This window comes from Panthera onca, chromosome X (genome assembly GCF_046562875.1).
Source record: "Panthera onca isolate mPanOnc1 chromosome X, mPanOnc1 haplotype 2, whole genome shotgun sequence".
In the NCBI taxonomy this organism is placed as follows: domain Eukaryota; kingdom Metazoa; phylum Chordata; class Mammalia; order Carnivora; family Felidae; genus Panthera; species Panthera onca.
The window spans coordinates 101753041-101780303 of NC_138357.1; the positions used below are offsets into that span (position 1 = coordinate 101753041).

The 27263-nt window shown below is 38.0% G+C and overlaps 1 protein-coding gene across 10 annotated transcripts in view; it reads left to right on the top strand.

The window, feature by feature from the left end:
• Positions 1 to 27263, top strand: part of DMD (dystrophin) — a 2113538-nt gene that overhangs the window by 740573 nt on the left and 1345702 nt on the right. For all 10 annotated transcript variants that reach the window (XM_081792827.1, XM_081792829.1, XM_081792824.1 and 7 more), the window contains one exon: positions 1668 to 1843. In XM_081792827.1, coding sequence (XP_081648953.1) covers positions 1668 to 1843 — 176 coding nt within the window. The remainder of the gene's footprint in view (positions 1 to 1667; positions 1844 to 27263) is intronic.

Below are 27263 nucleotides of genomic sequence, written 5' to 3' on the forward strand. Positions count from 1 at the left end.
TTAAAAAATACTATTCTGAAATAATGAAATACTCTTGGAATCCTCCTCAAAACCTACACTTTTTATTTATTAAAGGTAAACTTAATTTGATTATGTAATGATCATTTTGTGTTGAGTGCAGGTAGGTTTGAGGTTATATTTTAAGCATTTCTTGACAGCTGTGTTAGTTTCTGCCTCCATTTTGGTGTAACTTGTCAACGGACTGTATAAGTATTGTTTGAGGCTCAATGATGGATTCTAAATCATGAATCCATGGAGATCTTAAAGAAGATAAAACCAGTGCTTGACACATGCGTAAACTCAGTATTTCTTAATGTCCTTAAAAAAAAAAAAAAAAAAAAAAAAAAAAAACCTAGCCTACCGAAATGGAAGTCTCTAAGTCCTTGACATATGTAAGGGCAGCATTTCTAAAATGTATTTGTCAAAACCAATTTTTACACAAGACATTGTGACAAAAGATTTCATTACATCACTGACAATTGCCTCTTTGGAACCTGTAATAAGAAGATCCTGAGGCTTCCCTGATTTCCTCCCATTGAAGGAATCAGTCATGTGTGAGGTAGGGAGGTTATCCCAGACCCTTTCCATACCTCTTGGCATGGTCAGGAAAATTAGTCAAACTGATTTGACCTCAGTCAGATCCCTAGCTCTGTACACATCAGGTACCTATAAATGGGTCTAATGAAGGCCTCTTTTGGTCTCCCTGTACATTGATCTTCCAAATGATTTAGATTACTAGAAGAGTAATAATGATTAACATCTCAAGAGGTAACTATTCAGTTCTAATCACAGGAGGACTGTGTGAGAGGGAGTTGGTGGTTAGGGAAGGAAGGGAGAGTGTCTCCCCATTGCACAGCTCATCTGGTATTGCCCATTTACTGAGGTGATGGCTTCTCATCAGTTGGATCACAAACCATATTATTCCAAACAGTGGTGATCTCCACTTAATAGATGGTTTTTTAAAAGTCTAAACACAAAGTTAGTGTGCTTCTAAACCAAGAAGTATCTTTAATGCTAACGGTGGAAACTCAAATATTTTAAGTTACTAACAAGGGTAGTATGCTTTGTAGCTTAAATATGCTTTTGGACTAGTAGGTACTTTATGTTAACCTTTTTTTTTTTTTTTGTAGTCTTAAAGGGTATTTCACTTATTTGATTAAAAAGTCATTTATTGTCAAGTGCAAATAATTTTGTCTAAAAAGGTGTGGATAATAACTAATTAGTATATATGATAACTAAAGATGCATTCACCACATTAATAAGCATCTGCGGTATGCTAAGGCAATGAAGTTGGTGCTGGTCTACCTTATAAAATTTATATTAATGTGGTAAGCACTTTAAACAGTACGTTTAATTAACTGTTAGAGTGAAACCCTACATTTTTCTCCTTTGCCCGCCCCCCATTTATTTCCCATAGCTTGACCATTCAATTGAAGAGACGCTAAGTTTACTTCGGTTTTGAGATTACTTCCCTTTGTGATTTAACTCAACATAAGTTAAGTCAGATAAAACAATTTGATTTGGGTTCAATATGGTGCTATTTTGATCTGAAGGTCAATTTACCAACAGGCAGGGACAGTTTCTCATTATTTTCCTTTGCCGCTCCGTGCAGTCTTTACTGAAGTCTTTCAAGCAATGTGTGACCTCTGTTTCAATACTTCTCCTAGATTTCACAGGCTGTCCCCACCACTCAGCCATCACTAACACAGACAACTGTAATGGAAACGGTAACTATGGTGACCACGAGGGAGCAAATTCTGGTAAAGCATGCCCAAGAGGAACTGCCACCACCACCTCCCCAAAAGAAGAGGCAGATTATTGTGGATTCCGAAATTAGGAAAAGGTGAGAGGCTCTTACTCATGGCTTTATCCTGAAGCAAAAAGTAATTGTTAAGCAGGAAAACTCATTTATAGCTGTTGGATGGTAGTGCGTTTATTTAAACAATATTTCTAGAAGCCTCAGGTGCCTGTAATGTCAGTTAAGTTAGAAAAATTGTGAAGTGAATTTTAACATTTGCCCCAGGAATCGGCATCCTAACAAAAGTTTAATGCTTAATGGAAATATTGTTTTCCTGGATTAAAAGAAGAAACCACGGGTGATGAACTGCCACAGACTCATTTTATCCTGAGTTTTTTCCCCCCTTATGAAGAGTCTGTTTGTTCAGTGCCTACTTTTGCATTACGTGTCTTTTCTTCCAGTAATGGAAAGTACATTTTCATGAAGAAGAAGTACACCTATAATAGACAAGATCCATTCTGCTAGTTTATGAGAACATAATGTCTCAATCTGCACATCCTAAATCAGGAGTAATTACAGAATAGATTTCCTGTTCTTTGATATTTATAAAGTCTTATCTTGAAGGTGTTAGAATTTTTAACTTGTCTTTTGGTGGATATTTGCAACTAGACATTGTAGATAAGTTAGGTATTATGTACATCCTTGGGTATATTAAAATGATGAGAATAAAATTTCATAAATGCAGAACTACCATGAAAGTCATAAAAGGGTACAGTTTCTTTTTCTTTCCAATTATTATCATTCTAAGATTAAGAAAGAACATTAAAATCTGCCTTATGTTTCTTAGCAGCATATGTTTAGGAATGCGTGGAACACTTGACATTAGAATTTATGTATACAAGGGTATAGAAGTATGAGAAGAAGAACACATACCTAAAAATAGCATGTCAGATGTTCTAGACAAAGGAAAAAAAAACACCTAGAGAAGTTACTCAACTACATTATTTGGGACTTTCAATACTTCTCTTTTAATCCTTGATTTGTAACCTGCTGTCATAATTCCCGCAGTGAACTGCTAGGCTTTTCTCCCTGGTTGTATCTGCGTGGCTGGGTGAATCCTCTCATCCAATGGTCAGCAAACTAAAGCCAGTTGACTAGGTCCACCTTACTTCCAGTTTTTGTATGGGTCATGAGCTAAGAATTCTTTTTATATTTTGAAATGGTTGAAAATGATCAAAAGAAGGATATTTTGTGACATGTGAAAATACTATGAAATTCAGGTGACAGTGTCCATAAATAAGGTTTTATTGAAACACAGCCACAGTCATTTATATATACATCATCTGTGGTTGCTTTAACATTACAAGGGCAGGGTTGGGTGATTACCACGGAGACTATATGGCCCACAAAGCCTAAAATATTTACTATCTGGCCTCTCACAGAAGAAGTTTGCTGACCCTCATTCCAGTTAAATGGTTCTTTGAATCTTTAAGCATTAGCATTCTATTTGGGGCAACAGCTTTCAAGGATCTACTCCTAATAGTAGCTGAAAATTTAACATTGATGGAAAAAAAAACATAATGGCAGAAACAAATCTGTAAAGCTTTTAATGAATCTGCCTTTTATGAACCTAATAGCACGGATATTAATTTCACGTCATGTGAAACACGTGTCTCCAGACAGTGCTTAGTGGAGACATGGATTTACGGATCCTTTGCGACAACTCAACAGCTCTTCACCAATTTTCTAAGCAGAGCAGTGTGGAAACTTAGTTGTCTTACCCTCCTAATGTGTTCAACATTCTACTAATACAGAAATCAGCAGAACAAGTTGATTCATGTCCGTCTCTCTCTTGGCTCCTGCCAAGTATATTCTTGGCTTCTGTTTGGTGAATGTTATTTGGTTAAAGAAAATAAGTTCTGATTGCTTTTTGTTTTCAGGAAAGTGTGGCTAGTGGTGAAAGATTTTGTCTCCTAAATTCTGTTTGCATCTTATCCTCTCAGCAGTTTTTGTAAGCGCCTGAAATGAGATGACCAATTGGGACCATAAAGAATATATTACTTAAATAAAAGCTAACACTTACTGATGATTTTATTGTGTGCTCAGTGCTAGATTAAATGCTTTATCTGCATAGCATGTTTATTCTTTGCGGTTACCCTGCAAGATAAGTATGGCTAATATTACTATTATACACCGCTATAGAATATCTATCTGAGCCAGGATCTCAACTGAGGTAGCGTACTACAGAAGCTAGACTGGGTAGGAAAATGTTTCTTCAGTAGATAAATGATTAACGTGATCTTACGTCTTGGTTTCCCTAAATCCATCCCAGATTATATGTTTTGTGATATCATAATTATATGTAAGACCAACTTTCACTGTCAAATATGTCCAGATATGGACAGTACAATAAGATGGATGCTTTATATAAGATTCTAGATCAATAAATTTGTACTGAACAAAGAGCAGAAACACGTGAACATTTAGGACGGTTAAATTTAATAAGTGATTGGGGTGCCTGTGTGGCTCAGTCAGTTAGACGTCTGACTTCGGCTCAGGTCATGATCTCACAGCTTGTGGGTTCAAGCCCTGTGTAGGGCTCTGTGCTGACAGCTCAGAGCCTGGAACCTGCTTCGGATCCTGTGTCTCCCTGTCTCTCTGCCCCTCCCCCACTCACACACACTCTCTCTCTCTCAAAAAATAAACATTTAAAAAACTTTAAAAAATAAAAAAAAATCAATAACTGATAATTGTCTACAGGATGACAGCTGCTTAAGAGAGTGTAATGGTTCAAGTTGCATCATACAAACATGACTGAAAGCTTCATGATAGCTCGTGCCTGTCTCTTGTCCCATGTGAGAACCACTAGCACTTAACTGTCAAGACGGTAGTCTTAAAAAAAAAAAATAAAAATAAAATTCCCTTTAAGTGAAAAAAAAAAAAAAAAAGACGGTAGTCTTGACAATCTTTTGAATGCTCATCTTTTAAAAATGACCTCCTTTTTCAGTTTCTCTGACATACAACTAGTTCTGCACCTACCACTGGCTTGGTTTGTACCTTTGCCTAATTACTATTGTAGTATCTCATAAATGCATGTGTTTTGCTTTTTTGATTTCATTTGAATTGCTTCTTTATGTTGATTGAAGTCTGGCACTAAGTGAATGACCCTGAGATCTTACTTACAGCTCCATATCTGACTCTTCCCCTAAATTTCATGTTTATATCTTTATTTTATTTTTTTTATTTTTTTATTTTTTAATGTTTATTTATTTTTGAGAGACCCAGCAATGCAACATGAGTGGGGGAGGGGGAGAGAGACACACACACCCAGAAATCCGAAATAGGCTCCAAGCTCTGAGCCGTCAGCACAGAGCCTGATGTGGGGCTCAAACTCACAGAGCTGTGAGATCATGACCTTAGCCGAAGTCGGACACTTAACCGACTGAGGCACCCAGGCCCTCTCATGTTTATATCTTTAAAACTATGTACTTTACTTGTGCATCTAGTCAGTGTGTCAATATTTTTTATCAAATGCAAACCATTGTCGCCTCTGTTTATTTAACTACACCAACTTTTACATTGTGCAAATATTTTACTTCTTAAAATTTCTTGCCTGTATGTCCAAAGGAGTGGCAGATATTGGGAAAAACATGGACTTTGGAAGCAGAATTACTCATGGTTGAAACCTGCGTGTCTTAACTATAAGCTTATGATTCCAGGCAAATTACCTAATACCTGTGCCTCAAATTCACTCTCATCACTTTATAAAATACTGAGGATGAAGTGGAAACATTTGATATAGTGCCTGTAAGGTAGTAAGAATTCAGCGAATGCAGTAGCTGTTGTTCTTGTCATTTGGATATGGTGGACATGGAAGGGTTAGGGGTGCATGTGGTGGAGGTGATGGAGGTGGGAGAGATGGTGGTGGAGACAGTGGTGGGAGAGGTGGTGATGGTGATGAAGGCGGCAGTCGGGGTGGGGGTGAAAACGGTGATCATGTGCTATTGGTAAAAAAAAAAAAAAAATCCCATAATAAACATCATCTCAAACTTAAAGAATATAACAACAGATTACCTTCTCATCTTCCTCTTGAAAACAAAATTTACCACCCGACTTCTCCATTTCTGTCAATCTCAGCTCTCCTGTCTTGTCCCTTATTTATTATTATTGCATTATACTATTGGGCTAGTGAGCATTTCAGTTATTTCCCAATCATTCTAACTGCCAACTCCATAACCTAAGCCATATATGCCCGTGCTGTGATGCTTGCCCCCTTTCTGATTAATCCACATCAAATTAATGTATCTAAAATGTGGCTTTTATGCTGACCTTCCAGACTTGAGATCGTGGTAACTCCAGTTACCCCCAAAATAAAACATAACTCACTTCTTACGCTATTCAATATTATCTTCCCACCACTCTTATTTCTAGCTTCCCCAGCATCTTTCCACTTCAGCCAGTAAATTACATTACCTTCTTTTGGTAGATGTCTTACTGTTACCCACATCAATTTTTCTCATCACCACTTACAACAAAGGGGTCCTATTATTATCCTCCTTTATATTTTACTTAGATCCCATATATATAGTACCATGCATGCAATAGTCAACGAATATTTGTTGAAAGAGTGAATACATACAGTTCAACTAATTGTGATGATTAACATTTTATATTCCTTGGCACTTAAGAATTTCGCCTGGTTCTTCATGGAATGGTTGTTAATAAACAAATGAACATTCTAATAAACTTTAATAATTCTATTTTTGCCCATTAGGACATTGTCATTTACTCCCATCTGTTAAAGGATTTAAGATTCGGCTTTGTACCACACTTGTTTTTTTTTTGTTTTGTTTTGTTTTGTTTTTAATATCTAAGATGTGTTTAGTTGATTCCTTAATAATTACACAGTTTCTACTGTTGTTGTATTTACTGTATAAATTGTCCTCCTCACACTAAGATATACAAAAATGTTAATGATGTTGGGTCACAGGGTAATTATTTTTAACAGTAAATTATCCCTGCGGTTCAGTGATATTATTTTACATATAGGTAATTATCAGAGTATGGAACTCAGACTATGTTAAAACTAGATCTATTATCTAGTTAATTGGAATTTATTGAGGAGATTAGTTTCTAATCGTGTAGCAGTTCTTTTAAAAGACGTTCATAACAGCTTTCATTTACATTTTTGCATCAACCAGGTGAAACCAACTGCAAATTGAATCTTTTTTTTTAGGTAAATGCTATCGCAATGAAGATAATTTTCCCAAGTATAGTGTTAGTAAATGAGTACCTTTGACCTGAAGAGGAGTATAGAGACATTTGTAAATACCGAAATTCACCTAGTCTTTTTTATCTTCTCCTGGCTGAGCAGACTTGAGTCTTCAGTTTGCTTTCTCTGACTGTTCCTTGCATGCTTACTAAATGGCAGAATAAATTCCCGGGTCAGTTACAGGCCTGCGTTAGTTAGTTAGTTAGTTAGTTAGTTAATAAGTTAGTTAATTAGTTAGTTTTATTTTGCAGCTTAATTGTTTTTGTTTTGTTTTGCTTTCTTTCTTTTTATGTCCATTTCCTGACATGAATTTATGTCACAGCATTGAAAGGAAGTTAGATAAGTGTTAGATAAGACGCTTTTTGCAGTTTTATAAGATCATTGCCTAAAATATTTTTGTGTTGGATATTCATTTGAACTTTGCTTCCCAAATTATAATCTGGAAGTGATAAACTAAAACAATTTAGTTTATTTCAAGACTCTAACTAGATAATTAATATGTCTAAGCTATTTTTTTTTAATTTTCTATATGATAATTTGATCCTAAAATACTCCGGGTGTTGGTCTCAGTGATAACATTTTTGCCCCTAGGCACGATCCAGAAAAAAATGAAACTTTGCATCTTTTATCTAAGGAGATGAGACTCTGGAGTTGTCTACAGTTACAGGTTAATTGAAATCCGGAAAGGTTAAATAACTTGCTTTCAGTTTCAAAATAAGGACTACTGCTGAGTCTCCTAATTTCTATTTCAGTGTTAGAGTTCCAATGGCTTGCTTCTTTTTATGTATTAGAGTCAAATGACCTTGGTCATAGACTCAGATTTCAGTTTAGAAACTATTTTTGGTGAAGAATAGAAACCTTACACTCCATCTTCAGATATTCCAAAAGATCACCACCTACTTTAGATTCTTAAAATTATTTTGTCATATAAGTCAAGAATAACTTAATAAATATGTTTTGGAGAATATAGGAATGTGAATTCTAGAGGCAAACTAAAGGCCCAGAGAATACCTAGAGCAGTGACATTGTTTGTGCAGTGTATTAAACAGCAGCATCACTTGGGACCATATTAGAAATGTGAATTTGGAGGGGGCTGCCCCAAACTTGCTGAATCACACACTCTGCAGGTGGGCCTAGGAATCTTTCATAAGCTCCCAGGACATTCTGGTAAGCCTTAAGGTTTGAGAACCATTGCCCCCAAACAGTGCTTCTTATATATTAGCATAAATCAGAATTATCTGGAGGGCTTATGAAAAGACAGATTGCTTCTTCCTATCAGAGTTTCCGTGACTTTAGGTCTTGAGTGGTGCCTGAGAAACTTAATTTCTTTTTTTTTTTAAGTTTATTTATTTATTTATTTTGAGAGAGAGAGAGAGAGAGAGAGAGAGACGGAAAGACAGAGAGAGGGAGAGAGAGAATGAGTAGGAGAGGGCAGAGAGAGAGAGAGGGAGAGTCCCAAGTGGGCTCCACACTGTCAGTGCACAGCCTGACGCGGGGCTTGACCTCACAAACCATGAGATCATCACCTGAGCAGAAATCAAGAGTTGGACACTTAACTGACTCAGCCACCCTGGCACCCTGAGAAACTTCATTGCCAACAGGTTCCCAGGTTATGCTGACGCTTCTGGTTCAAGGCCCACATTTTGGAAATCAGTGCCCTTGAGCATCATCGCAGCTGCAACCTGACTCTTGATTCTTTTTCCCAAACCAGTCTCACTGATAGGAACCATTAATTCCCAGTTAGGCTAAGTGATGCTCCTGATCCGTCTTGTGGCACCCCTATTGCTTTATGTTGAAATGATCTATTCACATACCTGTTTGATCCACTCGACCTAAAGCTTCACTAGGCCAGGGTCCATACCTCACTCCTTACCTGGTGTGGGGTCTTCTATATGGTACATGCCCAATACATGTTAAGAACTGAAATGCACTATAGTGGAACTGGTCCTATAAAATAGTCTACATAGTTCTGGATATCTGACTACAGCAGGTGTATGAAAATGTGCTCTTCCAGAATGCAAGTCATACAGGGATGCCAACAGAGAGAAAGGCGAGGCCATATTCCCAGAGCCATGACATGCTGTTTTATTTGTTCCCTGAGTGAAGGAAATGGTAGTCATATTTATTATTTATTCATCTGAAAGAAGAAGCATAGCTGAGTGCCAGGAGAAGTTGGTTTTCAATCAGAGGATCTGAACTACCTCTTTTTTCCTTACTTGTGTCTCTTTCCTTCACCCTTTCCTACACCGAGCACTGAAACTGACCTCAACAAGGTCACCAGAGAGCTCCTTAATTGCTGACTCCAAAGGTCACTCTTCAGTTCTTGTCTTCTTGACCTTCGTGCTGTGCTTGACAGCGATGATGATTAGTCCCTTCTTGAAATTTTCCACTCCTTTGGCTTCGGGGTCATTGTTCCCTCCTGTTTCTTTTTTCCTCTCTGCTTTCTTACTGTGGCTTCTCAGTCTCCTCGTCTTATCTCTTTAATAGTCTCCACAAGACTCAAATTTTGGTTTCATTTCCTTCTCACAACGTGTTCTTTCCCAAGGCAGTCTCATTTATAGTCTTCTGTCTATTGGCCATCTATAGCGGATGATTTCTGAATTAATATCTCCAGCTTGACCTCCCTCCTCTTGATGTTCCTATCTATGTGATCCAAATGTTTATTGGACATTTGCACCCGGAGTTCTTACAGAAGTTTCAGATGTAGTTCCACAGTATACACTGCACAACGTTAGAGAGCACCATTCACATCATCGATTCTGAGAGCAGCACCTTGTGGCGTTATGCCGTGAACAACCTGTGCAACCATTTCCAGTGGTCCTAAAACCTGCCCCCTCAATAAAACCCTCCAAGTGTGCCCATTAGATTCTCTTTAATTTAGCCTGTCCTTCATATACAGGCTTCATCCTAATTTAGTCTCTGATCATTTTCTGCATGAAATTTGTAACTGATCCCTCTGCCTCTACATTCACTCTTCTTCTTCATATACTTCACAGCCTCCTGAGGGCCATCTTAAAATGCACCTCTAATTAGATCATTGCTCTCTGCCCATAGTCCTTGAAATGCATAGCACAAAACTTCCTTTCTGATCTTTAGCTGCCTACCTCTCCAGCTTCACTCCCTTTTCTCCTGCCCATTTCTTTATATGCCACTGCTCCTCAAAATAGTCTGCAAGCTGTTTATTACCAGGGCACCATGAGATAAGGAGCTTGGGCTAGAATATAAATCAATGCGCTGCCTCCTTTGTCAAGAAAGTTGTGCAATTAAAAAGAAATCAGATGGGAATAGTATGCTTTGTGCCTTGGTTGATTGATACTCTGGTGACTTTTTCTTGCCACAGACTACTAACAAATAGTTCACAGATTGGCCACAAACTGCTTTTCCAGTGACACTGCCCTCTCCTCAGCTTTAATCAACCACTCTCTGATCTCCAAAATGCTCTCTGTTGCTTCAGGTTTCTCTTTCTTTGCACTTACTGTTATCTCTCTCTACCTAAGATTGTCTTTTCTTTACTTTGCCTTTTCCACCTCTCACATTCCTTGCTTCCCCAACGAGCTACGAGCTAGGTAGATTTTCTCCCAGGCATTTCTCAGCCTTACTAACACTTCCATTAAAGCACTTGCAGAATTCTATTGTGATGATTTTGGTTTTGCATATCTGTATCTCCAGTGAACTCCTTGAGGGCATGAACCTTTTCTTTTCAACTCCAGACTTACAGCTATAACCCAGAAGTTAGCACATCGCGGGTATTCACTAAATATTGATGGGATATTAAGTGGATATTTTGTCAGAGTCCTATCAGGAAAAGAGAAACAATTCTAGGTGTTTCAGAGAAAGGAAACCTAATACAGGGAATTGGCCAAGCAGGTGGTAGAAAACTGGGAAGCAACTGGGATAGGGAAGCAACCCAAAACACTAGTGTGTCTGGAGTTTGAGGAACAACGCAGGGACAGGAGGTTACCAAAGCCCCAAAGCTGGAGCCTTCCAACAGGGGCTAACACTCTCAGGACAGCCAGGCAAGAGTTTGGATCAAAGGAGGGAGGAGCCATCTAAAGGAAACTAAAGCCACAACGGAGATGTAGCTGCTGTAGAAATACCACCAACAGTAGAATGCAAAGCCAAAACACCTTGACATCTTTCTTCCCTCTTTATGTATTCTGCCAGTGCCTTCAATTGAACAAACCTAACTGGAAGCCAGAGGACAAGCAATGGGGGGAAATGTAGGTCCCTCAGATACAGAGAGGGCAAAAGAAATGTGGTGAGCGGATCTGAGAGTAAATGGGCCTATGACTGCACAGGTTGGTTCTGACCTTGGATCTTCCACTCAGAAACTATGTGACTAAAGAAAGTCACTGAACCTCACTCAGTATCTATTTCTTTGTCTCTAAAATGGAATTTATATGAATTTTCCCATTTGCCTTCACACTGGTAAGATTTGATTATGTGTGCCTGTCTTGTTGACTGTTGAGGTAAAAAATAATACATCTTTTTCCCAGGAGAAGGCTGAATTCCCAATTACTAATTTAGAATAGTTATCCTCCCATTACTACATTTGTGTTAGAGTAGAGAATATTTTTGTTCTGACATCTTCTGAGAATATTCTTATTCTTCTGTCTTCCCTGGTCAGGAGGTTGTATCTCTATAAATCAATATAATCACGCCATCGCACACAGATAAAATTATACCTAGCTCCTACGGACTGAATTGTGTCCCCCCGCCCCAACATTTCATGTGCTGAAGGGCTAACTCCAATTTGGTAGAATTTGGAAATGAGGTGTTTGGGAGGTGATCAAGTTTAGATGAGGTCATGAGGGTGGGGCCCTCATGATGAGATTAGCACCCTTCTAAGAAGAGGCAGCAGAGAGCTTGCTCTCTTCTTCCCTGCTGTGTGATGACGCTGTGACAAGATGACTGTCTACAACCCAGAAAAGTGGCCATGCCAGCAGTTTGATCTTGAACTTCCGGCTTCCAGAACTCTAAGAAAATAAATTGCTGTTGTTTAGGCCACTCATTGACTGGCGTTTTATTATGTCTGCCTGTGCTAAGGCCTTGGCTTTGTAGAGCAGTGAGTTTTACTTTGTGTTTTAACCAAAGTTGATAGAAATGCTCACTAAAAGAAGTACTTGGATTGAAACAACTCATGATGCCAAGGAAACGGCAGTGGGGCCGTAAGTACACGTCAGATTTAAATGGCTTTCTGCATTGCACTAGATAGTTTCTGAACCTTGACTGGAAGTTATTTAAACTTTAAAGACCCACAACATAAAAGCATGTTGAAGTCCTTTAAACTCAGCGAGCTTTCACACTGAGAGTATTTAAAGTTTAAATTACCTCCCATAGGGTCCAAGGCACCATCCAATGTGTGGAGGGGTGCTTTGAACACTCCTATAGTCAGTATGAGTCCACTGTGTTTCAGGAATATAGTGACAGCAAAGTTAGTATTCTTGCTAATTTTCATATTCTTTCAACTAATATCTCATCAATTGCTATGATTTGTAAGGCACTCCAGTTGCTATACCTGGGAACTATACTTAGTCCTTCTCTCACTATGTTTACAATCTAGTATAAACTATGTCACGAGGAAGTACCAGTACGGTGCTAGAAAAGTTTGAAGGAAGAAAAGTTTACTTCCTGCTGGGAGTTGAACATGGAAAGCTCAGAGAAATTAGCATCTGAGTGGACATTTGAAAGACAGGGGCGTGTTGGCATCAAGGTGAGGTGGGAAAGGATAATTCAAATGCAAGCTGTCCTACAAACCTGTGTACAATTGGCGTTTACACAGGGTTGTGTTTCTTTTTCCTAAAGCAGAAGTATGAGGTATTGGAAAGAGGGAAATACGAGATGAGGTTGAAAAGGTAGGTTGAGTTCGCTTGTAAAAAAGGTACTCGATGCCAGACTAAGGAATGTAGACTTTAATCTGGTCGTGGAGAGCCAATGAACATTTTTGAGACAGAGCAAAACAATATAGCTGCTGCGAACCATACCATTTTGACCCTCCCTGAGTGTTGGGGGACATCATCTCAACTTTATAGAGCAGGGAGAGCTTGCTCGCTGAAGAGCCAGACAGAAACTATTTTAGACCTTGAGCACCATACAGTTTCTTTTGCAAGTACTCAACTCTGCTTCTCTAGTGAAGATGCAGTCATAAACAGTATGCAAATAAATGAGTATGGCTGTGTTCCAATGAAACTTTATTTACAGAACCAAGTGGTGGGCCAAATTTGTCCCGTGGGCCATAGTTTGCCTTTTCTTGCAATAAAGGGTGCAATAGATGAGATTATTTTACGGCTGATGATTTTTATTTGTTTGTTTTATTGTCTTTGTTATAGCTTCCTTTGCAGTTTATATATATATATATATTTTTTTTTTTTTTTTTTGAGTATAGTTGACACACAGTGCAGTATTCATTTCAGGTATACAGCATAGTGATTCAACTTCTCTATAAGTTATACTGTGCTCACCACAGGTATAGCTACTATCTGTCACTGTGATATGCTATTATAATATTACTGACTATATTCCTTATGTTTGTTTATTCACTTGTTTTTAGATTCCACATATGAGTGAAATCATATAATATTTGTCTTTCTCAGTCTGACTTACTGCACTTAGCCTGACACCCTCTAGGACCATCCACATGGTCACAAATGGCACGATCTCATCCTTTGCTATGGCTGTGTAACATTCCATTGTATATATATGCCACCTGTTCCTTATCCATTTGTCTATCAGTGGACACTAATCATCAGGGAAACGCAAATCAAAAGCACAGTGAGATATTGCCTAATACCTGTCAGAATGGCTAAAATACAAAAGACAAGACATAACAAGTGCTGGCAAGAATGTGGTGAAAAGGGGACCGTCATGCACTAATGGTGGGAATGTAAACTGATACAGCCACAGTGGAAAACAGTATGGAGGTTCCTCAAAAACTTAAAAACAGAACTGCTATCACCCTGTCAGTGCAGAGCCTGCTTTGGATCCTCTGTCCCTCTCTTTCTCTGCCCCTCCCCGACTTGTGCTCTCTCTCCCCCCAAATAAATAAAACAGAAAAAAAAATAGAAATACCATATAATCCAATAATTATGTTACTGGGTATACTTACCCAAAGAAAGCAAAAACACTAATTCGAAAAGATATCTGTACCCCTATGTTTATTGCAGCAGTATTTACAAGATACGGATGCAGTTTTTATTCTTGTGGTTACCATAATAGTTTGTAATTTGCCAGTTCTTTTTTGTTTGTTTTCATTTTTAATTTCATTTAATTTTATTTGAGAGAGAGAGAGAGAGAGAGAGAGAGAGAGAGAGAAAGCACAAGCAGGGGAGAGAGACAGAGGGAGAAAGAGATTCTTAAATAGGCTCCATGCTCAGTGTGGTACCCAATGCGGGGCTTGGTCCTAAGACCCTGGGATCATGACCTGAGCCGAAATCATGAGCTGGATGCTCAACGGACCGAGCCCCCCAGACACCCCTAATTTACCAGTGCTTAACAAAACACTACAACAAACATGTGTCTTCTCAAAAGATAATGTGAAAAGTAGCATGGTGCTGGCTTAAACCCAGTAAGAGGCATGGAAGGCAGTGATCATAGTAGCTGACACAAATATGCCAAGGGGACAAATGAGGCACAGAAAGGTCAGGTGACTTGTTCACGCTTGCAAAATTTACAGGAAGCAGTTTAGCCAGGATTTGAACCCAGGCATCGAGCACAGGATGGCTGCGTTCTTAAATTCTATGTCATGCCATCTTTTGAAATGAGAAGTTAAAGGTGATTTCATCAAATTATTTAGCTGAAATTAAAAGCTTTCCTGAGACTGTTTAAGAATTTATTGAGATGAGGTCTGTGTATGGAAAATGTGTTCTTATCCTAGATTATGACTGTTCTACATTCTGAAGTCTCATAGACTCTAGGGTCCTAATGGAGCATTTGGCTATCTTTATATGCAGAGATCAGTTTCAGGGAAGAGACAGTTTTTTTCAATGATAGGTGTCTTTTTAGTATCAAGGCATAAAGGGGGTCCAAGTGTAAGACTTCTAATGCTAACCATTGTCGTAACAACCTTTGTCATCTATGCTTTTAAAAAAAGTTTGTATTTATTTTTCAGAGGTGGGAGGAGCAAAGAGAGAGGGAGAGAGAGAATCCCAAACAGGCTCCTCACTGTCAGCGTGGAGCCTGATGCGGGGCTTGAACTCATGAACCATGAGCTCATGACCTGAGCCCTAATCAAGAATCAGACACTTAACCAGCTGAGCACCCCCCAGACACCCCATCGTCTATGTTTTATATCAGAATACACAACAGTTTGGAAATTCGGGGATTTTAGGCAATTAAGGAATATTCCAAAGTAAAGATAAACTGGGAATGGCAACCATTTAATAATGCCATAGGTGTTATCAGTTAGGCAGCAACGGATCGTAGTTAAGGTTAGTGACAATGTTGAGAATGAATGTCCCAATCAAATTTTGGGACTCCAATCAAATTTTGACGTCCTCTAAAGTAGCACAATAGTAACTACCAGACTTTACTATATAGCAATGAACAGAAAATTCATATTGACATCTCCTTAATTAATATTTTTTTCTTTTCATTTGGAGCAAAGAAAAATAAATGTAGTGTAGTGTAGTGGAAATCTTTGGCTTTAGACACACCTGGTTTTGAATTTTAACTCCATTTTCCATTGTGTGTTGAAAGTAGAGGAGGTTTCTAAATCTCTCTCTTCATGGCCAATCTATGGAATTAAGATTATAATAATTTATACTCTTATTGCGGGAGATGAATTTTGTGTGTTTATGAAAGTATGTGACATGAACAAGATGCTTAAGATGCTGTTTTTCCCTTTTTCTTTGAATGTGATTGAATGTAAGATTAACATCTAGATATGCAGGAGTGTAATTGTAAGCAAATTTATAGAGCATGAGTGTGTGACTATTTATAAAGATTCCAAAATTAGGTAAAAGTAATGAACTGGGCAAAAACTTTTGGGTTACAAAGTCCAGAAAATGCTACTCTATTATTTGCATTAAGCCTGTCTCCCCAGATTGAAGACATTTTCTCAGAGGAATTTGTGTATTATGACTTTAAGATACTTTGGTGTGTGGATTAAAATGGCTGAAGGCATTTTAACTGTGCATCTGAGAGTGTCTTACTAACATGTTCTTTTTATACCATTTTATCTATATCTTTGGACATTTTATGTTTTTCTGTAAGCGAACTCCCATGAAAAATCCATTTGTCACCATGTTATCGTTCGTTATGTAGATAAGAAAATAAAAGAGAAGCCAAATTGAGGACCAGACAAGCTGTGAAAGGGAGTGTGCGCCCTCTAGTGACCCACATTTATTTCTCCCAAGGGTTTACACAGCTTTTTTTTTGTTTTTATCGTTTTAAATAAACATCAAATTTGACTTTAAAATAAATGGCTCAGAGTTTTCCGCTTGAGCATATTGCATTGTATGATCGTAGATTGGTTACTATGAGAAGATTTCATCTATCACTTAAGAGAATATTTCTATTAGCCTGTGTTAAGGTGATTTCACTGCACAGAACTGTGTTTCAAAGGGACTTTGAATTTGCTGAAAATGAAAAATAGGCTGTAGGCGTCTGTGGCTAAGCCACATTTTATTTCCAATCCTCTGGGTCATGCAGTTTTCATCCACATGCTGGTCTGCTCCTTGGCTTTAAACCTCATTCCTCTAATCTGGTTCTGACATCTTAGAATTGGGGGGATATCCTCAGTTTTGAAGGTATATTTTCCTGAAATTTATATTGAGAGAGGTGAGATGGACTTCTTTGCAACCCTACCATGTTTTAGAAATACATATGGCCAAAAGATTTTTTCGTGATTGGGATCTGTTTGTTACCCAATTAAGATTATTTTAGTCATTTTTCTCTGCAAGATTTTCAAATATTTTAGTTTAGCGTTACTTTTTGCAGAGAAACAAAATTTTGTAGAAATTTCATTCTGTTTAGTGCAGTCGGCTGTCCAGGAGGTACAGAGGTGAGTATCATCAGTGACAGATAACTCGTGGAGTTTTCTAGCATTTGTAGCTTAAAAATACTAAATAATTGGGGTTTCTATCTGAGGGCATCTATTTTAAAAGGCCATCGTTTTATACACGTTAAACATATAATTTGCTTGGCATAATTGACAATGAACAAGGTGCACAATTTTAAAGACAAATTTCCTGTTTGGGTTTAGAATTCAGATTTTGAAGCATATGTTAAATAGGCATATTTCAGGACAAGGTAAACTACATAGAAATTGATTTTTTAGTATCTTTTAAAGATGCATTTCTGCACAATCTGGAATCATTAAATTTTATGGTACGGAAACATATTATTTTATGACTGATGCATTTAAAGTTACACATATAAAACTAGAAATACGTTTAAGCTTGTAAATAAGATCATGCAAACATAAGGAAAGTAGATTATTTGATAGAACTGTTAATGTAGCGAATTTATAATAATTGAGGACAGTGCCCTTTCTCATTCATCATATTTTGTTTCAGGTCTGTGTGAACTGTTGAGAACAGTTTATGGGGTTCGTATTATAACTAGGAATTATAACATCCTTAGATGTTATTTAATTTGATTGCTAGATAAACAGATGGATATAATTGGAATATAAATGTTGCAATGTAAGCAAAGCTGACCTCAGCTTTGTATCTCAGGTCACAATTGCTTTAATTAGTGAGGCAACTAAACACATTTAAGAGTAATTTCAAAAAGTATTTGTTCGTTTCTATTTTAACACCAGTTAGATGGAAAAAAAGCTTTTTAACTTCTGTAATTTAAAGGAAGAAGTAGAGGAAGATCAGATAAGTTGAGTCATTTGCCTAAGAAAACACCATACAGATCAAGATGATTGATTAAAACCTTTGATACCTCACTTTCAGTTCAGTAACCTTCCACTGCGCACTACTTTTTACATTTAAAACACATATATACACACGTACAAACACGTACATCACACACATTCAAAAACTATAAGGCAATCATGTGGCCCTGTCTCCTCCCCCCCCCCCCAAGAAAAACATACCCACACTGTACAAACACACACATCTGTGAGTCTGTACCATACACAAAATACCTTGGTTTCAAGGAGGTATTTATTGAAATGTTGACTTGTTTTTTCTTGGCTACATGAGATTTTCCCCCTTAAAATATCATGTAACTATAAAAGTATAATAATTACCATGTACTCAACACATCTTAAAGTTTTAAAAATACTTTGATTTTAACACTAACAGAATTTATACAGAATTTCATCTGATATTTTATTAGAGCTCTCTGATTCAAATTGAATTTGCGTTCTGTTTATTTAGTTTTTGAAAGCAAGTAACATGTGGAAACATAAGGAGGGACCAGCTTTCCCAGAAAGAAAGCTGAAACGGGAAGGGGAGGGAGAGGTTGATCAAGAAAACCTTCACCGAAGTTGTATATCGTGAACCAAATCTCAAAGGTGGATAGGAATTCATCACATGGTCTGGGGTCAGGAGAGTACTCATACATCAATATGGAATTAAAATGTTTTCTCATTTTCCAGAACTCTGAGGAAGGTAATTATTAAAAATATAATAAACAAAATTTTGAGCTCTTACCTCACTTCCAAAAAGATGTCTTCCACGTTGTAATACCAGTGAAAAAGAGCATTAGTTTTTGTTTCCATTAAGCATGAAAGTGTATGTTCTAGCTAGTTAAAATTTACATATATGCTCAAGAGTCAACACTACTTTCAGGCTTCTCAAGATGAGGCTCATGATTTTTTATGAAATTCTCTGTTCAAAGATGTTTAAAGATGTAAAAAATGGCCATGCATAGCCTAGCTCACTAATCAAATTAGTTATGTCTGGGAGCTTGGAGAATTTCTATTTTCAAAGTTTACACATTTGGGGAATGATGACTACCACATGGTATATTGAAAGTGACTGGATTACAGTTTATGTACGTGTGCAGTTTAATACTTCATATGGCAGTCACTGTACAGAAAATTAACAGAATACAGTCGGTGCCCATTAAGAGGCTCTTCTGACATAATTAGCACAATTAGCATACAGCACAAGTTTCACATGATGACATACTATCAAACATTCCAAAAATGATAACTTTTTAAAGTGGAAGTATTTATCTAGTTCTTTGGGATGTGTTTCTGTGGGTTTTTAAAAACATATATATATCTAAATCTTCACACACACACACACACACACACGTCCAAATTTTGACCATAAGGAAATGTAACTGATCTAATTTGCATTGTCATTATGGAAAATTTAACTGGATGAAGTAGAGTCCATTTGTACAATACAATTAAGGGAAAACTTCAACCTTCTCAATATTTGGTATATATGCACATAGTTTTTGATAGTTTGAAACTTCCAGAAAATGGAAGGCCTCTTTGAAAATGACCTTGTTTTGGGGCGCCTGGGTGGCTCAGTCGGTTAAGCGTCCTACTTCAGCTCAGGTCACGATCTTGCAGTCCATGAGTTCGAGCCCCGCATCGGGCTCTGGGCTGATGGCTCAGAGCCTGGAGCCTGCTTCCGATTCTGTGTCTCCCTCTCTCTCTGCCCCTCCCCCGTTCATGCTCTGTCTCTCTCTGTCTCAAAAATAAATAAACGTTAAAAAATTAAAAAAAGAAAAAGAAAATGACCTTGTTTCAGTAATAAATCCTTTGCAAATAATAAAAATTGAAAGTTCTGCTTCTCGGATCTATGGGATCTTAGAACTTTTAGTTGTGTAATGAGTGTCTTTGTAAAGAAGAAAACAGTGTTACTTCATGTGAATCATAAATAATAGCAAAGATGAGGTTTTAGAACATGCTTGGAAAATGGAGGACAGAGTACTCATCAACAGATATAGAAGAAAAATCATTTTGTAAAGAGAGAATAAGAAGTCATAAATTTCTCAGTAGATACAAATAACTTTAAGTTGGATTAAGATAGACTGGATTTAAGGGGTAGATTCTGTCTGTAATAACATACAGAAGTATGTGTAGAGGCCCATTATGAGTAACTTACTATGTATCAGTTCATTAATGAGGATTTCATGAGAGTTTTCAAAGTGAAGAAAAAACTCATAGAAATGAACGATTTAATGAAAAAAGAAATACATACACAGCATCCAAGATTTAATATGGTATTGAAAATAATTTTTCAGTCTTTTTCTTGAGGGCATTTGAGAAGGTAACTGACTTATATCTGTATCATATCTTTAGTTGGTGATTAAATACCCAGCCTCAGGTAGTACAGGGCATGGTAGAAAATACCACTGGTTAGGGCACCTGAATGGCTCAGTTGGTCAAGCATCCAGCTTCAGCTCAGGTCATGATCTTGCAGTCCGTGGGTTCAAGCCCTGCGTTGGAGTCTGTGCTGACAGCTTAGAGCCTGGAGCCTGCTTCAGATTCTGTGTCTCCCTCTGTCTCTGCCCCTCCCCTGCTCATTCTCTCCCTCCCTCTCCCTCCCTCCCTCCCTCTCTCTCTCTCTGTCTCTCTCTCTGTCTCTCTCAAAAATAAATAAACATTAAAACAAATTAAAGAAACCACCACTGGCAAAATGCTGGGAAGAGCAGATAGCATCCTATTTATGAACATGTATGTATTTAAATCAGGGGAGTTTGTTAATGTGCCATATATATTAGCTGAAATGTCTGAAAAAATATTAGTAGTACTGAAAACTAGGGGACAAACCACAGAAAGTGATGATGCAATAGCTGCCAAATTGATAAGGAATAAAATAAATGTGCAGTTGCTACTTAGAGGCCAGGATCTGAGTAGGAGCCAAGAAGGCGACCTTCATTTTGCTAAAAGCAGTCATGTCACTGAGACTAAAGCATTGAATGTGGGATGTTGGCGCTCAACGAAAGAGCATGGGAGGCCTTTTGAAATTGTCTCTCTTTCCCCTTCACCCTTCCATCCTCATTGTTGGTATCAACACATGACAATGACTACTGGCAGAATACTGGAATGGGGAGGCGGTGCTAGCGGCTGAATTCCCAGAACTCTAAGGGATGGTGTCAAATGACAGACGGTGGAGTGGAATCTGACTGTATATTACATTGGGGCAGAGAAAGTTTCAGCAAATCAGAGATATGGTTGAAGCAACAAGGCCAAATGGTAGCAACAGAAGAAAAAAAAAACAAAACAAAAACAAGCACAAAAAAGGATTAGGTAAGGAATAGCTCAGAGCTTAAATCATGTAAGAGTTAGGTTTGGCTTCCACCTATTTCCAAAGAAATCCAGATGTCACAATCATGAAAGGAAAGAGAAAAAGAAAGTCTAACTGCTGAGAATAGTACAAACTCATTGATATTTCGTTTCATTCTATTTCAGAAAGAACGTGTCACATGCTAACCTATGTGCCTATGAATAGACATTGTTTCTTAGGTAAAGCCCTGCGCTCACAAGTGTCCTTGAAAAATTTGAAATCCCTTTAAAAAAACCTGTATATCGTAAAAGGAGTATAATCACTGTCTGAAGAATCCTTATGTAAAAGAGGAGTTCAGACACCTTGTGCATCCTCTTTCCAAATTTATCAAGTCAAACAAACAAAAAAATTGAATGAGGAAAGACCTGTCTGGAATTTCACATCCTGTTGCCTCACTTGATCTGAATTATCAGAACTCTGTGCAAAGTGGTGCCCAGTCCTCCCTTAAAATCTTCGCAGACTGAGCAGCAAGCAGATGGTTACCATGGTGTTGACTCCACGAAGCCTTCATTGTGTGCAGATAACCAATTTACTGGACAGAGCCTCTAGTCTAGAAGCTGATTTAATCCTAATTCATTGAAAAGGTGTTTTTTGATTATCCAAAAAAAAAAGTCACAGTGTGATATGAGCCCCAGTTCAATGTCTAAAGCACATTATTTTGTCAAATAGGTGGTTTACTAAACTACACTTTTTGATCATGTGGATGGATGCATTTTTATGTCTGTTCTCTATGGAGGTGAATACGATGGCATATAGTAAACACATAGTGTAAACTCTGTGGTAGAAATGAAGGGAAATATTTGTTTTAAAAGGAAACATACACAGTTTCACATTCTTCCTAAAGACACATGTCTAAAAGTGTTTAGAAGATTTCTTTTTGAATGACATTTATTTACTGTCAAATTGAATACATAGCTTTTTTTGAAATAGATTGGAGGTGGTGGTAAATGATAACTATAACATGTGTGTCAACAAGACCAGTGTAAATTCCAGGACTGGCTGGTAGAAAACTTTCTCCACCATAGGTCTTAGCAGATCTCTCCCAGCTGTAATGCCAGTCGTGTAGCTTTAGTTAAGTTTTAGTTTCGTGGGCCTGTAGGTGGAACAGAGCAGTCTTTCTTAGAGGCAGTCTAAATCAGCAGGGAATAAGACCAAAGAGATCAAGTCCAAAGGGGGAAAATTGGACAGTGAATGGTTGATATTTATACCTCACCTTTATGAGTCAGAGTGTATTTGGTGTGTAATTGGGTCACACTGATTTCAAGGAAAAGGGACAAGTTTGACCAAAGTGGCCAAAGTGGATTATGCTAAGCAGCTAAGTTTCCAAGACAGAAATGTTCTAATGGCTGGGTGAATAAGAGTCAATGAAGTATTTTACTTCATTGGAGTAGGGACAAAAGTTAAGTGTGGTTCTGCGCTCCCTAAAAAACTTGAAGTGAGATTTGTTTCTGGAAGGGTTTGAATAAAGGCTAAAATAGAATATAAGCTTAAGTAATCTGTTATGGCCAGATCAGGACTGTATTGAAATTTTGGTCTGTATGGTAAGAGAAATGCACAGTTTTGAGGGATTTTATGGATGAGAGTAACATAATCAGATATGTTTGTTTGTTTGTTTGTTTGTTTCGTGAACAAGTAAGGGAGGGGCAAAGGGAGAGGGAGAGAGAGAATTTTGAGCATGCTGCATGTCCAGTGTGGAGCCTGACATGGAGCTTGCTCTCATGACCATGAGATAATGACCTGAGTCACAATCAAGGGTCAGACAGACACTTAACCTACTGAGCCACCCAGGTACCTTCAGATATGTTTTTAGAACTTACCATTTGCCAGCAATGCATGAACTAGATGGAAGGATTCTAGAAAGGTTTTCCAGAGCCAGTTGACAGGCCATTGCAGTAGTTTTGATTACATTTAATGGCAAGGTGAATGAGGGTACCGGCTGTGGAGACCATGAGAAGCAGACACATTCAGAAGAAATAGAATGATGGATTAGGCTTTGCAAATGATTATGAGAGAGTAAGGAGAGGAAGATGTTATAGATGACAGGTGGTGATGCCATTCACAGATTTGAGGAACACTGGGAGAGTACCTGTTTGGGGGAAAAGAGCAAACAATAAGTCGTCGTGACACTTTATGTTGAAGGAGCTTTTACAGCAAGCAAGTGGAGACGGTATGTTAGAATTATGGAGCTGTGGAGCTCAGAAGAAGTGCTTGAATTAGAGATACATATTTCAGAGTCATTGACACCTATAGCTTGCCATTGAGGTCATGAGCATGAATAGATTGCTAGTGAAAGAGAGTAATATAGTGAATAAAAGATGATTGATGACTTTAGTACGTAATGAGTGGGTGGAGAAGGATGAGCCTGCAAAGAAAAAAAATTACCGGTGTCATAGAAATAGAAGACAAAATAGAAGAGAGTGGTATGGAGGCAAAAGGAGGACAGTGTGGTCCACAGTGTTCAGTGTTGCTACATAGCAAGAACTTGAAACTCTCCGTGGGCTTCAGTGACATGATTGCTATATTAAGCAATGTTTTTGGTGAGAAACAACATTGAGTGGAAAGAGTGAAAAGGAGGTGGAAAACTGACAGTAAACTGCATCACTCTTGAAAAATGTGCCTGTGTAGAAGATAAGACAATGGCTGCAAGGGAATATGAGGGTCAGGAGAGAGTTTACTTCAAAAGTATTGACTGTATGAGTCAATAAGTTTAAATTTCTGTATGCAGAATTCACTTGAAAGGGAAGGGGTGAATTTATGGTAGACAGGTAACAAAAATTTGAGAGGCTCACATGCCTGAGAAGAAGAAAGAGAATAAAGTATCAAATGAAGGTAGAGGGACTGACTAGATAAAGAAGGGAAAGTGGCTCAAATATAAGAGAAGGGAATGAGAAGGGTGCTCACAGATAAGATTGAATATTTGAATATAGGAAGTGGAAGAAATTCTAGTCTGATAGCTGCACTTTTCTTGGTGTAATAAAAAATGTCATCTGTGGATAGCTGGAGAAGGAGGATGAGTTAGTGCTTTGAGATCTTTAGAAAAAGTCTAAAATAGTTCCTGTGGAGAGTCAGAGTTCAAGTTGAAAACAACTCAATATGGCAGAATCCTGGGTTCATTTGAGGCTGTTGGTCATTGCATTCCCCCAGGACTGGATCTGGAGACAAAGATCTAGGTGCAAATAGTTTATGGGAGAATTGGAAGCAAAGTGGAGAAGTGAGGTTAGGAAAAGAATAAAGGATACACACATGGGTTATTGCTGGGAGGCAACTGGAGAGGAGTCTTTCTGGGAACCCTCTGAGGCACTGTGTGTAACTTTGATCATGATGGTCATGCTGAAGGGCAAGGGAGCTGGAATATTTATCTACCAATTCCCAGCTCTCGCTTGGTGTCACCCTAGTGGTATTTTTTTTTTTTTAATATGAAATGTATCGTCAAACTGGTTTCCATACAACACCCAGTGCTCATCCCAAAAGGTGCCCTCCTCAATACCCATCACCCACCCTCCCCTCCCTCCCACCCCCCATCAACCCTCAGTTCTCAATTTTTTTCTTTTTTTTTCTTTTTACTTTTATTTAATTTTTTTCAATATATGAAATTGATTGTCAAATTGGTTTCCATACAACACCCAGTGCTCATCCCAAAAGGTGCCCTCCTCAATACCCATCACCCACCCTCCCTCACTCCCACCCCCCATCAACCCTCAGTTCACCCTAGTGGTATTAACATCTCAACACTTCTGCCTTGCCGCATGCACTAGCATGTGAATGGCTGCAGCCAGATAGAAACAGTGAAGTTTATACTGTAGGAAAGGAAAAGCAAAAATGCTTTCTGAAACATTCTTATGGAAAACATGCACTGAATTTTGTAGGTGGCTACATGACCAGAGTCGAAGATTTGATTTAATGAGTTAACATCAAAGAGAGAAAAAGAGATGTTAAGAAGCCTGCAAGAGGATTCTGTTTCAATATCACCATTTTGAATGAAGAAATAGGAAACCCAATAACTGACCTTAGAGGGAGAAAAAATAAATGTAGGGAAGATAAGAATCACCATGTATGATAAAATAAAAATCCATAAATATTTACAGTCCACATGCATATAAAAGTTTTGACTTTCAGTGACATGGGATTGGAGTCGAAATCTCTGAATTCAAATCTCTGTTCCTTCTGTTTCTAGTTGGGTAACGTTCATTCAGTAAATACTTGTTACTCTGAACCAGGCCTTTTTTGAGGTGAAGGATATAACGGTAAACAAGATGAATTAAGTTCCTTCTCCATAGTACTAACAGTCTGAGATTCATTAGTTCAATTTCTTTGAGCTTCCATCTCCTTACATGAGCAGAGAGATTAATAAGATCTTACCACGGGCTTTTTTAAGAACGTAAAAAGAGAATATGTTTTTGGAAGTGTTTTGTGCTCTCTGAAGCTCTGTATTAGCTTAATGTTAAAACAGTAGCCTGCAAGTAATATGCACAATTTCATCAGGTTTATATGATTTAAAGCCCTGAAATTTGAATTCAAGAAATCAGCTTCTAAGTTTGTGATTATGGAGAACTGGTTTAGTGATAGTTTATGTGAAAAATTCTGGAAAGTTTTAGCTCAGTTTAACTTCAGTGTGAGTTAAAAGTCTAATGTGGAAATCAAAACATTGGTTGAACGCATAGGCTGCATATCCAAGAAGATAATTGTGTATTCTTTCCTGATTGTACTAAACACTACTCACATGATCTCTTTAGGAACCAAATTTTAAGTAAGAGACTGGCAAGCCATGGAATTAGCTGTTGAAGTAATGAGAAGTAGGGTAGGATACTGTCAGATATTTTCTAGGGGTTTTAAAGAGTTGATTTCACCTATTTGAGTGCTGTATTGGATAAGAAGATACAGCATGGTGATTAAAGTACATTACTTGGGGTCTTAAATTTTGTATCTGTACTTTCGTTCTACTTCACAAATTGCCTATGAAATACGAGTAAATATTTTTCTGGGGACTTTGTTTGCCTGTTGTTTTAATAAACTTGGATTAGATGATTTCTAAATTCTCTTTTCATAGGTTCTTTACAGGTGCTGATAAAATTAGGGACTCTTTCTCAAGAAAACATGCACACACACTTAGAATTGTGCCTGGAATTTCAAGTGATGCACAGACATCCTCCACCCTTGCACCCCATCCATGCCTCTCCTCCAGTCTCTGCTTTAACTATATCTGAATGACCTGATCCAACCATTAAATCCCATTGACTCCATAGGTCTCTGCAATGAAAGAATGTTTGTGAACATTAGGGCATGTGATTAGATGTGTATTGCAGCATAACAACCCACCGTATTTAGTGGCTTAAAATGACAGTTCTTTATGTTTTCTTACACTTCTGCAATGTGGGCAGGGTTCTCTGGGTAGTTCTGATGCTCTGGTATCAGCTGGAGAATCATTTGGTTATATTCGATGGTGTTTGAGATGGGTCAACAGGTGAAAGTTTTATTCACATGCGTGGTGCCTCGTTCTCATTCACGTTGTCTCTCCACCTGGCTAGATCGAGCTTCCTTAATGGGGCACTGGAATTCTGAGGTAACAGTTGCATTTTCAGTGCATGTTCTAAGAGGACAGGATTGACAGCGCAAGCAGCTATCAAGTCTCTGCTTGCATTACCCTTAGTAATATCCCGTTTGCTTTAGCAAGTCACAGAGCCCATTTCAGAGTCTGTATTGGTGGAGACTGCATAAAGGCATGGATATCCAAGTATGGTTCAATGGGAGCTACTGACCGGAATTACTTGTTTACTGTAAGTACTTTCCAGACTAAAGAAAGAGGGTTATCTTGGGGAGTACTAATTTTTCAACCACTGCAAACATTCAAACAGAGGCTGAGTGATAGCTTATAGGAGATGCTGTAGGGAGGCAGTTGCTACACTGCAATTAATAAAATGAACTCCACGATCATAAGACTGGGGATCAAAGCTAATTCCAAATTTTGAGCCTACCTAACTAGGGAAATGGTAGTGCTGTTAACAGGAACAGGGGCATCAGGCAGGAGTCTCAGATTGGAAGGAGAATGGTA